The sequence below is a fragment of the Apteryx mantelli genome, chromosome 5 (genome assembly GCF_036417845.1).
Source record: "Apteryx mantelli isolate bAptMan1 chromosome 5, bAptMan1.hap1, whole genome shotgun sequence".
NCBI lineage: Eukaryota > Metazoa > Chordata > Aves > Apterygiformes > Apterygidae > Apteryx > Apteryx mantelli.
In genome coordinates, this window is record NC_089982.1 from 10,790,685 (window position 1) to 10,803,980 (window position 13,296).

Sequence of the window (13,296 nt, forward strand, 5' to 3'; positions counted from 1 at the left end):
TTTTAATTGCATTTTATTTGGCACAGTTTGTTTCCAAATCAACCACCTCAAAATAGGAACAATTTTATGGAATGCAGCTATTATATGAAGTTGTCACATACAATACCTCCTATATTTCTACTACTTTTTATTTTTCATAAGATATTTTACAACCATAATTTTCATGTCTCACATTTTTCTCTCTCAAGTTTCCTATGTCCTGTGGTTAAATCTTGACCATAAATCTTATGCTGCTTCGTTAAAAATAATAAGTCTACTATTTTTCTTCATTTAACAATCTGCTAGGTTAATATTATCTTTAAAGCAATTTAATATAGTGGTGTGGTTTAATAGTCTCAATTTTAATGCACTGTGAAGGAGAAACTATAGGCATTTTCATTTACAATGTACTTCCATTTCAAGTGCTGTCTGGTAATTCTTGTCAACACCTTCACTGCAATCCTTTCTTCATAGTGCTGCGGTAAACAGATGAAAATATAATATCAAGAAAAGCTTCTTGTGCAGTTTTGGAAATCAAATCACAGAATTGACTGGACATCAAATTAGGCTGTAACGTTAAATGTGGTATCTCAGTAGAAAAGGCTTTTGCAATTTTGGACTGTACAAATAAAGTTGTCCTATCAGACAGGCAGAGAGAAGGCAGTTTTTGTGATTCTAACGGCAGTATTGCCTTCCTGCGTGCCTGAAGCGCCAAGCTCTGGGGCCGCTCCTGGCACCTCGGCTATCTGAAAGGTACTGACAAATTGCCCCGAGAGCAGAAAAGATGCTGCAGCTGCGGCACTGCTGCAGCAGGAGAGTTGTACAACTAACTGTACCAGCATGCAGCAAGCGATGGGTTTCCACTTAAGAAATTTGGTTCTTGACTACGCAGGCTTTTGGGGTTTGTTTTTTGCAGTAGTAGGACTACAGCCCTTAGCCTGAAAGGCCTCTGTGCGTGGCCTTTTCACTGTGTGTGTTCACAGCGCTGCAACAATGGGGCTCCGGGCCGTGAATAGGACCTCCAGCATTACTGAAATGCAAATAGTGGCGAATTGTCAAAATGAGGGGCAGCAGTTCTTTTCAGATGTATCGTGCGCTAAGAAGCTGATTTATATTGCCCCGGGTTTCAAGACTGCGCTGTAGGCCTCCTGCATCTCTAAAGATTTGAAAAAAATATTGCTATTTTTCATTAAGCAAACCATTAGCAGACTGAAAAGCTGAGCAGCTGGTTGTTGAGCTCAGGTAGTAAAAATGTATTCATGCTATGTCTGAGTTTTATAACCATACGGGGTAACGTCTTTTATGAGGGGGACTGTGGCTTTTCCCCTCAGTGGGAGAAACGCAGGCTCGGAGCCCTACGAATCCCAGGGAATATGCACGAGCCGAAGAGGGCGCCGTCCTGCGCTCCCGCCGGCACCTCCTGCCGGCTCTACCCGCAGCACTGCAGCCCTGGCAGGTACTTTGGGTTTCACGGTGACACGCTCCAAGTCTCCAATTTCCCTGCCTCACCAAGGGTCATGCCCTTTGGTTATACTTAAATCAGCACATGCTTCACACAAAAGGAGAGCCTAAGGCCCTACTGCATCAATCATTACAGGAAATATTGACACTGAAGCCTAATTTCAGCAGAGTCGGTATCTGGAAGTAAAAACAAACTGTGGTTATAATGATAAAAATTAAAAAGCCCAAGAATCATCTGAGGGACGTGATGTTTAGTTTGTGTCGGTGACAAAGAAGGTAAATAAATCTGTAACTACTTTAGGTGGGCTTTCTTGTACCTTTTTCTAAATCAGCCTCCATTAGCTTCTCTTAAAGAAGGAGGTCCTTCATGGCCCACTGCTATAGCAGTTCCTATGAAAACAGGAAAACATCCGCATGATGATTAGAAAATATTTTTAGTTTTCTAAAACAGGCATTCAAAGCAGTTATCTTTGCCATCTTAAATATGCAACTTGTTTTACCCCTAATTTTTAGTGGGGTGGCTGTTTCTGAAAGAATAGAATATAGCTTTCCAAATTGGCCATATTGAGAAAGGACATGAGATGCAAACTGGCAAAGAACATAGCAGATCAGAACATAGGTAAAATATATTGTGGGAAAAAACTTTATTTCTAAATATCAGGAAAAGTACCTGAAAATTTGATTATTAACCAATGCGTGAATATGTTACACAAGAAGGTTAAAAGATCAGTAAAGACTATTTGATTTGTCTAGACCACAGCTTTATTCTAGCTGTATTCTTTTATATATATACTTTTATTCTAGTCGAGTTCACTTGGGGCTTGGGAAAAAATCTTAATATTTGGAAGCTAGTATGGGAGTTAAAAACTCTTCTTCAATTAAATTCTCTTGGTTTCACATAGGGAATACTGTTCTTTCAAGTTTTTCTGTTTGAATTCTTGTTCCAATTAAAATGTGCTTTGAATTTTTTTTTGTGTTCCAGACACGCTTGCTGTGAGAAAATCTGAGATTTCATGGAAAATGTGTTCCAGAGCCTTTTGAACCAGGTAATGCAACATTTTACTCACAGCATTGAGTACTTACTCCCATAAATATTGTCCTTGCCATTCACAGACTTCTGCCCTCTCCACACGCCAGAATCTGGCCCATGCAAAACCTTTCAGACATCAGTGCCTCTTCGCTTCAGGGCCTAAGCACAGATTCATAAAATATTTGTAGCTGTCAGTCTAGTGCATCAGCAGAAACTGCATCTATGCAGAAAGCCCATCTGATGTAGTGTTAGAATAATTTTGGAACTGCAAATACTTAACAGATTTTTATTTTATATATGTATATATATGCATATATGCATATATATATAAATAAAAATACATACACACACACATATATGTCAGTCAGACTTTAAAAAACCACAAACCTGAGTTTGGCCTCTGATCTGCCTAATGTTCTTGAGAAGTCATAAGAAAAGCTGTGATTTCTTTGATACTGGTATGTTAGAGATGCGGCTGTTAGAGATGAAAAATGTCTTCAACTGAACTTTCAGATACTCTCTTGATTTGTGTTTGTTAGAAGCATGGTACCCAGTCTTGCTTCCTGTTAGAGAAAGCTGATGAGATGTCACATTATAAGACCTTATTTTTACTCTGTTATAACTCTGTTAAACCTTGGTTGTTTGCTCTGACAGACTAGAGAACAGAATATCTGCCCTGGCCTCCAGAGCTGTGTTTTGTGTATCTTTATGTTTCTTTGACATTAAAAAAATATATATATTTGGAAAAGTGAACTAACCAGGGCTATAACACCCACCACTTTATTGACCAAATGTTCTTAAGATTGTAGAGACAGCATTACAACGTGCCAGAAGTTTGCTTCTCTGTGTGCACTGCATGATGGTTTTTTGCACTTCCACGTTCACTTTCTAGGTCTGTGTAGCCGTGGCGCATGCAGTACATGCGATGGAGGCCTGAGGCCGCGGTCTTCTGAAGGAGACTCGGTGCAGGTGGAGTGTCTTTGGTCAATAATGAGAATTGCTGCTTCTACGGAGTTCCTGTGAGATGCTGAGTGAATCACTTAAACCAACTTCTCCTGTTCCCTGTTTCTGGGAATCTGACCTTGTGCCTTTGTAAAATTGTGAAGTCAGAAGGAACTTGGAATTTATGAGTGCTAGACAAAATGGGAGGAAAAAGAAATCAAATCATGACTCGCACCTATAATTAGGCTACATCAGACACCTGTAACGGCAGGAAATGGATGGTTTGCAAAGCACTCAGGTATGTTGCCTTGCAGAAAGGCCTGCAAGAGAAGGAACAACGCGATTTTGGGGATTTGAATAGCGTATCGTAAATACGGCCTGAGGTCATAGAGTGAACATCAGTGAAGGAAATAAAATACGGAATAGCTTTGCATTAAGTGAATGGTACCCATTTGTGTACTGGATTAGCCAAAAGTCCTGTGGGATAAGTGGTGTGTTATCAAGTAACTCTAGCCTGTATCTTAGTTCAGAAGGAGACCGAGTAAAGCTTTAGCTTTGGCATTTCTGAATTGACAATTCTGGCTCCGTGGCTTTGCAAACTTACTTTTTTTAATATACTGTGTAATGTGTAATTATGTAGCTAGCAGTTTGCCTCAGGCTTTCTGATTTTTTCCTAATCTTTCCGAAAGGTGGTTCTTTTGCTGTGTGCAACTGCACTGTGTTACAGTGTGCTGACTGTAACCGGCTGCTATGTATTTTTTTGTGGGAACGACAGCATACAGAAATGATGTTACACTTGTAATAAGAGATACGCATCCAGGCACTTCTGCTTTCTCAGAGAAATTCTTTTGATTTTTTTGCTTTATGCTTTTATGACTATGTGGTTTAAATATCCAGGATGTCTCCTGAAAATGAAGCTGGAGATCTGGTTCTCTTAAATGTTGCTATGAGACAACTTGGGTTCAGTAGAACTGGTATTTGCTTTTTCAAGTAAATATGATGGTTTCTGAGAAGCAGTTCAACTTACAGGTGATTATTACAGTTAGACACTTTACACATCTATTTTGACAGCCTTCAGGTAGCAGTGATCCTCTTGTTTGTGCTAGATGGAGGCCAAGAGAAAGCCATTTTGGCTGGTCATGACATTATCACATAGGAAGTAAATAGGACTTTGAATACAGAAGGTACAATAGAACAGTATAATTTTAAATATAGGTCCAGATGTTGCTGGATTAATCATCTCTGTGTAACACAGCAAGTGAGATAGAAAACAAATGGAAACCTTTCTTCAAAGAGCAACTCTTAAAATATTTAAAAAGAAGGGCTTTTTCATGTTTTTTAATTCAGATGTTTATTCAGTAAAAAAGGGTTTTATACCAAATGGTTTCTATAAGAAGTACCTTCCATCATTTTTTTCCCACAGGAACAAATGAACAAAAAAAGGAAACAAAATCTCGAGCAGCTCTGGTAACGTTTTCTCCTTCGTCCATGCAGGAACGGTGCTGAGATGCGAAGCTGGGAGCGTGCAGTCGTGTAGGGGTACAACTGGTGAGGATAAGCTTGACCCTGACAGCGCTCTTTTGAATACTGCTGAACCGTATGTTCTAGGAATGATTTATGTCTGGCTCCTAAAAGCGTATTTGTAAAGCTTTTCGTTTTTTTCCCCTTTGGGGATACACCTGGTTGTGTTTATTATCAACTTCTTATTGCATGGCCTCAAGCGCATAGCATCTTCTAGGTAAATATAAGGGACCAAGAGTGTTCTTGAAGATTTTTGTTGGTGAAAGGAGCTGTGCGAGTGCGCTTTGGTATCCGTCCAGGCTGGGACAGGGGTCTTGCTGCCGCAGAGCTTTGGTCGCGCGCTGTGCTCCCAAACAGGGGGAAGAGGAGTCGCTCTGTCCCGCCGGAGCCTCGGGGACTTCAGCTGCCGGGCCTCAGGTGAGAGCAAGCTCGGCAAGGCAGGGGCGCCTTCCCGGGCCGGGAAGCCCTCCTCAGAGCCGCTGCAACGAGGGGCAGCGCGAGGCGGCGCGGAAGAGTTTTCCCCGCGGCCCCCGGTCGGGGAGCCGCGCCGCGCCGCGCCGGCCCGGGGGTGGCGGTGGCGGCGGCCCTGACGTCGGTGTGTCGGGCCACGCCGAAGGCGGAGCCGCGCCCGGGGGCCGGTGCGGCTTTATTAGCGCCGCAGGTCGCGATGCGCGGCGCAGGCAGGGCGCAGCGAGCAACAGGAGGCGGCGCGGTGACTCGCCGCCCCGCCGCCGCCGCCGCCGCCGCCGCCGCCCCCCGCGCCCAGCCCGCCCGGCTGCCCTGAGCCCCGGGGCGCCCCGCCGGCAGCACGCGCGGGCGCCGGCGCTAGCGGGGCTGCAGCCCGCGCCCCCGGCAGCCGCCGCCGCCGCCGCCCCTCCGTCGCCGCCGGTTCGCGTCCCGCCCGCGGCGCTCCCCGCGCGGGGCCCAAGGGACGGCGAGAAGAGGAGCAGCAGCAGGGAAGAGAAAGAAGAAGAGGAAGAGAAAAAAGAAAAAGGAAAGGAAAGGCGAAGGAGCGCGGGGCCGGTGCGTGCGGTGGCGCTGGGCGGCGGTCTCTGCGGCGCCCCGGCTCGTGATGGTGCTCCTGTCCCTGTGGGTAGTGGCAGCCGCGCTCGTGGGGGTCCGCGCTGCAGCCGGCCGGCAGGTGAGTGGCGGCGGCGCCGGGGCCCGGCCCGGCGCTGCCCTGCCCGGGGAGCTGCTCCCGCGCCCGGCGGGACGGGGGGCTGCGGCGGCGGCGAGAGGCGGCGGGCCCGCGGCTTTGGGGGGCAGCCAGCCGTCACGCACGTGTCGCAGCGGCACCAGCCCCGGGCTGCAGATGGGGCTTTGACAGGTCAGGGGAGGCGGTTTGGGCGCGTCGCCTGGCTTCTCCTTTTCCTTGCCCGGAGCGTGCTTCTTGCCCTCCTCCACTGCGCGGGTTTCGGGGCCCCTCGGCCCGCTCCGGCGGGGCGAGCAGCGAGCGTGGAGCTGCCTTTAGCCGGGCGCGCAGCACCCGCGGAGCTGGGCCGCATCCCGCCGCTGCCCCGCAGCCCATCACCCAGCGCCCGGGCTGTAAGGCGCCTCCGGCGAGCGCTAGCCGAGACCGGTGCCACGCGCGTGGGTGTCCTGGCGCGGGCATCCCGCCGGCGCTGCGGAGCTCTGGTTCGCTTGGCTGTCGGCTGGCGTCGAGGCGAAGGTGAGCTGTCGGCGTCCATGCCTTCGTGCAGCCCTGGCACCCCCGCGCCTCATCACTTCAATTAATTTTCAGGCCTTTCTCTGGCCACTGAACTTTTTTTCTTTTTTTTTTTTTTTTTGGCACAGGTTCACAATTTATAGAATGGTTCATTCAGAATCAGGATTTCTTAGCTGCTCTATTTATGTTAAACTTATTACGGGCTTGGTTAGTGTATCAGAGGGAACAGCTGTTTATTCAGTTAAGGAAAAATGCCATCCCTGGAAACTAAAAGCAGAAATATAAAAAAAAAAAAAGTGCAATTCATACCGAGTAACTTTTCAGCCTTCTAGAAAGACTGTGAAGTCACACATTGCCTAATAATCACACTAATAACTCTGTGTGCGTGTTTCTTTTCTTTTCTGCAGGCTGGTGAAGAACAAAAGATCCAAGCAGGTAAGCTTTGCTAAGTATTATTCCTGTTATTTCAAAGGAAGTAAAAGACATAAGTTCAGTGAACCTGTTCATTTTTTGAAAAAAAAAGATATTTCTGCAGGCAAGCTTTTACCTGTGTCGTCCCACCCTGTTACCAGCCAGGAGCATTTGTAGCTTCTTCACAGTGATGTGGCATGACTTGAATTTGCTTGGCCTCTCGTTATCAGTTCTCACAACCTGATAAATCTGGGCTTCCCTTTTGAAAACAAAGCAACGGAAGCTCAAAATTGCAGCGTGCTTAAACCACCCCTCTGAAAGACATGGCAAACCAGCTTTGGGTCAGGTACTTTGGCTCCATTTTTGAGTCGGGGACGAAATGCCTGCTCTGTTTGGCCAGGGCAAACCACTGTCATCAGACACTTTTGCTTCTGTGCTGCACGTGTTCAACCTTTTCTCTTAGCTGGAAAAATTAGTCTAATGTAGAGGCCTCTGCGCGTTTCTGTTGGTGGCACAGTATGCTGGCTGCATGCCTAAAGATAATTGTTGACTGTTGCTTTACAAACTGGCATAAATACGTAAGAAGATGTGATAGTACAGAGTTGGTGTCCATGATGGTACTGAAATGAAAGCTTCGTGTCAGTGCCCACGGCGTACTTCATGTTGAATGTTAAGCATCTTTAACTATTTTCTAAAGACAGGAAACCTCATATAATTGGGAACATGTGCACGCAATTTAATTTCAGTAGATCAGTGTTCTTTTAAAATAACAGGTAATTTAGCGCTCCGTGGCATGGAAGAGGTTGTCAAAGGATGCAGAAGCTGGCGTTGTAGCCCCCAGGTTCGCTCCTAGAGTGTTAGTATGAGCGTATGCCATCTCTTACCTGTTCCTTAGTTTACCCAGTTATGAAATAAGCACTTCAGCAATTTGGCCAAAGTTGTAAGATGCGATCGTCTGTGCAGCGCTTTGGAGCTCTTCACTGAGAGGAGCTGTAGCAGTGAAAAAGGATCCCAGGCAATTGTATTTCCAGTTGCCACTAGACCTCCAGTTCTGAGGTTTTGATTCAGGCTTTGATTTGAGGTTTTGTTCGGAAAAGAATTTCAAGTATTTTTCTAAATTTTGGTGGTTTCGTCTCAATTTCAGTCCTGGCACTGCATTCTTAAGCGCTTAGGTTGATTTCCACTGTGATCGATGAGTAATAGGAATAGAGACAGCTAGGTGCGTTTAAACTGGCAAACAAACTTTTTTTCCAGCAGTATGCTGATCCTGTGTTTTATTTCTGGTCGTTACCATGAGATATGGATCGTATTTGAATTTTAGTAATCATAAGCTATACAGGAATGCATCTTTTAAATTATACTGTATATTAGACAAATTTCTTAACGTGGAAAAGGAAGCTTTTTTTCCTTTAGCTTCTTTCTTTCTTTCGTGGCCCCTGCATTGCTGTAGTCTGGGAACATTTGAGGCGTGCAGGAACCGCAGGAGACCTGATATTGCACAATACAGGGTGAATCAGACCCCTGATGCGTAGCCCCGCGTGACAGGCCTGTGCGCTCGGTGCGGGACAGGCGTTCTGCGTGGTTCTCACGGCACAGCAGGAGCCTCTGCGGTTGCTCTGATCTTGCCCTCCTCTACCTGGGAGGAGGCAGATGGGAGATGGAAAAGCTCTGTTGCCTGGTGGGTCCGTGTACGCGCTGCACCATGAGGCCGTCCCCCGAAACGGCCCAGCAAGGCCCTGCAGGGCTGGAAGTCAGCACTGGTCAGTGCCCAGCGAGCGAGTGGTCGGCAGCCTTTCTGTGCCTGCTCCTCAGCAGAACTGCACTCTGGCTCGCTGGCTTTTGGTACAGTCTAGAAGGACTGGCAATTTGACGGTTTACCAAGACTGGGTTGTCTGTGACCGGCACTGTCTTTCAGGGATTGATGGTGTTTTCGTGAGGGGGGAATCTGCATTTTCCGAAAAAAAAAAAACAAACAGCCCCCTCCACACACTTTATAGCGAGTGGGATTTGTTCCATGCACTGTGGTTTTTAAACTGTTAATATTTAACATAATGTTTTATCCTGTAAATTCTGATTGAAAAGGTATGGTTTACTCAGTCTAGAGCTTTAATGACTACAGTAAAACTTGCAATAGGATTGCCTCCAAGTGGGCTGTTCTAGTTTTAAGTCCCTATTAAGTGTCAGTTTGCATTGGTCTTGTATATTTTGATTTGGCCCAGGGCTAGCTGCTGTCAGCAGCTAATCTTTTTTTGTAGCCTGAATAGTTTCTAAGGATAAATAAAAGTATATAGTTGTTTTTTTTTTAATATCAGTATGGAATGTATTCTGTAGCTAGGGAGTTGCTCAAGCTTAATGACCTACATTAATGCATCATCTATTGCAAATGCCTGGAAACTGTCAAGAGGAAATCTTTGTTGTCACTGGTGAAATAGTAAGCCTGAAGGTGCTGGCACTCAGGGTGGTGCTACATCCTCGCTCTCTGCCTCCCAGCCTGCCGTGCAACAGAGCCCAGCACTGCTCGGTGCTACTGCTGGAAGAAAACTGGTGTCTGACCTGCAAAATAGCAGTGCCAGGCTGCCGCAGAGCCTGGCTAAAACAAGCTCACCTGTACTGTGCAAAGGGCCTTTGCAGTTCGACAGAAGCTGTGAAAACGTCCCAAAGAATCTCCCCAACTGCTCAGGAAAGGAGTCCCTTAGTTGTCTGTGTCTCTGGGACAAGTCAACAGTGAAGTGGAGGAATGAGGACACTAAAGACAGGTCTACCATGTGAGCCTGGGTTCTTGAAAGCCTCTGCTTTTAGTCACCCAACTCGCAATGCTTGGAGTGTGGCACTGAGGGTACACTGCATGGCCTCATCCCTGTTTAGGTGCAGGGTTGTTTGGAAAGTCTCAATAAATCTATCTGCCCTTTTAATCTTTCCTTTCTGTTTGAGCATTTTTGCCAGCACAGGGCAGCCAAATACAGAGTGAATGATAGTCCTGAATTGATTCAGGTGATTGCAAGAAAGGGACCAAAACTGCTTCCTCATTTCTGGACACTGTTCACCTACAATGAAGGCAGAAAAAGGGAAGATGAAATCCCTGCAAGGGTTGTCTGTCTGGTACTGTACCATCTCCTCTCATTATTGAGAAACACTTTGCTAAGTAATTGGAGCTGCTCTGTGCGCATCCCATTATGGTTATCTGTAGACAGAGTTAATCTATCAGAACCTGGGAACCTGTGGCAATTCTTTTACTACGTGCTGACCTTTTAATTCCTACAATAGTGAGTAATTCTTTCAGGAATCCTTTCCAGTGCTTCCACTAGAAAATGTCTTTGACATGATACAATCAAATTGCTGGATAGTTTGTGAATTGTGTTCAGAGGATGCAGGCGCACTGATGCTCTTGGGTGTTATGTTAGCTTCGGTCTATTTGTCCAGGTTGCCAAGCATCCTGACCCTACAAGCCATATTCAGATACATCCTCCAAGAGAGATGAGGGAGGTCTGGAAGCTGACAGTAGCTCTCTGCTCATCCTGTCGTGTCAGTATGGGACACTTTGGGACATGGCTTGTAGCTCAATGTCAGGGCAATTTGGTCGGGATGTTACCAGCGGTTCCTGCCACGAGTTCTGATTATCCAGCATCAGCCTTGCCAAAAGACTGGCGCTTTTGGTCGGGTAAGGTAGCTGTGCTGCTGGAGCAACGTTTGAACTGGTCACGAGCTTTGCGAGCCGCAGGTTTGTCACCTCTGAATGCTGCCCACCCTGCTCAGTAATGGGGGCTGCCAGAACAGCTGGCAGGGGACAGGCAGGAGTTCCAGTGCGATCAAAGCCGCAACTTTATGGTAAAAAGTGTAGGACTAGACTAACTGGTATGACTTCAGTGTGTTTTCACATTGATATTCCTGCTTTTGAAATATTTCCTAGCGGTTTGAAGAGGCAAGTGGTTACTGCACACGGCAATTAATCTATGTGTCCTTGTCATGGCACAGAAATTTTTTTGTGGGCAAGTCTTGCCGCCAGCACTTTCACTCCTGGGGCATAATTTTATAGGTCACTGTAATGGGTGAAGGAGCTCATGTGATCAAAAGCTTAATTTGGTCATGAAAGTTGGTCCTGTGTCTGTAATGCAGAAGGCTGGAAAAAGGATGGTCCTGTTAACAGAATTTATTTGCGTGCAATGTTAGCGAGGAAAAGATCAGAAAAATGAACAATAGCTACTGTTTAAATACTTCTTTAAAAGAGGAAAAAAAGTAGTGTCTTCAAACTTGAGTAGCTAAATTTAGGCACAGAAATAATTTGTCTGAGTTCTCAGAAGTTCCTGCTTTTCACTGATTTTAACTTAGACTGTGTGCTTGAAATCCACTTTCTTAGGTGGAAGTCTATGAATTTGGAAGACTACTGTGAACACCCATGTGAAAAATTTTTGGTCAGTGTATTTCACAAAATCTCTGCCAACAAAAATACAGCTCTTCCAAATGTAGTTGTCCTAAAAAAAAAAAAAAAGAAAAAGAAAAAAAAAAGTGTAGGGCTTTTGAACCCCAATTGTCAACACTTCTTTTACAGTGCAAAGAAAACTACTGTGAGCCAGTAGTGTTAATTCTTCAGTTTCCTGTGTGTTTGGGGGCATTCTCCAACTAATTATGTTTTGGCATATTATGAAAGAATGTGATGTTCTTTCATAAGTGTTTCCTTTCAACTTATACCTTGTGCAAGTGTAGCAGCAGTTTAAAGCCAGATGAAATAATGAAGAGAATTTTCAGTTAAGTGTTTTTTTTTCTCTGTGTTCTTCTCTCATCATTACTGTAAGCTGTGAACTAGTGGAACAGGGCGCCTGAAGTTTTAGCGTAGGAAAGAGAACACCTACAGCTGGAATAGCATTTCCTAAGATGATGGAGTCTATGGAAAAACGGTAATAGAAGTCAGTCGAGGAGCTTAGATGTCTTCAGTATTTAGTCATGCCACATTTAATTTTAATTACCTTTGAACAAAAGGCATTTCCTCTTCTAGCTCAGCATTTAGAGATGCTGGAAAGTGCTTTTGCTGACTCAAAAACTTGAAAATTCTTTTTTTCCACCCTTTGTGCCTACCTTCTTGTGGCTAGCCAGCTGTTCTTGTTATTAGCAAAAAATATATATATTTTTGCCCCCGCAAGTAGAAACCTGGGAATACTGCTGCAAGATGTGCAAAGTCATTTCTCAGTTGTGCAGTGAACACAGAATTTGGTCACCAGACTGTGGTCTCTGGCATTTTACATCCTGCTTTAAAAAAGCTCCAAAGAATCTCAGTGAGGTAAAAGTAGGAATGTCAGCCTGTGAACGAAACCTCAGCGCTGGAGCTTGGGGAATGTGAGGATCTGGAGTTTTGCTGTGACCCAGTTAGGAGCTGCAGCCCAGCAGTTGTCTCTCCTGTTGTTGGCCTGCTCTAATTAATAAAAATGAGTCCAGAGTTTTGATTTGGTCCCATCGCTAAGGAGCTAGGTTAGCAATGCTTGCCCAAAATTCCCAGTGATTTAAATGGGAATTATCTGAGATTAGGGATACCAGTTTTAGAACCTCCCCTTATAGGTGCAATAGCAAAATGGTTGCATTGGCTGCTACTGAAAATTTCACTTTGACCGGTAGCTGTAGGACATGGAGTAAGTTTTTAGAACAGTTGACTTATTGGGACCTTTTCACTTGCTTAGAATATAGCATTTGCCTGTTATGTGAAGATATTTATGTAGCAAGATTTTAAATGTCCATGCACCTTCTGCCAGTACCAGGCGCTGTTCTTCTGTCAAGTCCCCTCTTGTTGACTGGTACCGGAGTTGGAGCTGTGCGGGTGATGCCAGGGCAGCGCTGGACACGCTGCCCTGGGCATCTTCAGCCATGAAGCTGGTGGAGATGGCCACAGTGGCCTCCTTTGAAGTGCTCAGTCTCTGGGGTGATGGGGACGTGGGGCTGCCCGACTGTCCATCGGAGGCAGAATGCTGAAATTAAGTTTTTCTTTTTCCCACTGTGGTAGTTATTTTGGGTCAGTAACTGGAATTGAAAATACCTGGGGGAAAAACACTTAAACGAAGCCATTAGGCTTCCTACCGAAGTTATTAGTTCAGAGCACAAGTCTGTTAAAATAAGCAGCTGCTGCTTCAGGGAGAGAGGAATTAGCTACTGAGCTTTTTTTCTCTGTAAGTTCTCAGTTCAAGTGTGATTTAAATTGGGAGCGAGTAAAACCTAGTTCATTTCATTCATTATATTAATTTGAGGATTTCTCAGTAGTGCTTGTTGGTAGCATCTGAGCTACTCAATCCTGAAGTCCTTTTAA

General features: G+C 45.3%; 1 protein-coding gene and 1 long non-coding RNA gene across 2 annotated transcripts in view; both read left to right on the top strand.

Moving 5' to 3' along the window:
* Positions 1 to 1,643: 1,643 nt before the first annotated feature.
* On the top strand, positions 1,644 to 3,633 carry LOC106492060 (uncharacterized). The gene is made up of 3 exons (XR_001293917.2): positions 1,644 to 1,716; positions 2,423 to 2,486; positions 3,363 to 3,633. It is a non-coding gene; the product is annotated as an uncharacterized lncRNA (long non-coding RNA).
* A 2,155-nt stretch (positions 3,634 to 5,788) lies between these two features.
* ADAMTS3 (ADAM metallopeptidase with thrombospondin type 1 motif 3) overlaps positions 5,789 to 13,296 on the top strand; it is a 137,567-nt gene continuing 130,059 nt past the window's right edge. Inside the window, exons 1-2 of the mRNA XM_067297494.1 lie at positions 5,789 to 6,074; positions 7,007 to 7,034. Of these exons, the coding sequence (XP_067153595.1) occupies positions 6,006 to 6,074; positions 7,007 to 7,034 (97 nt within the window). The 5' untranslated portion in view covers positions 5,789 to 6,005. The remainder of the gene's footprint in view (positions 6,075 to 7,006; positions 7,035 to 13,296) is intronic.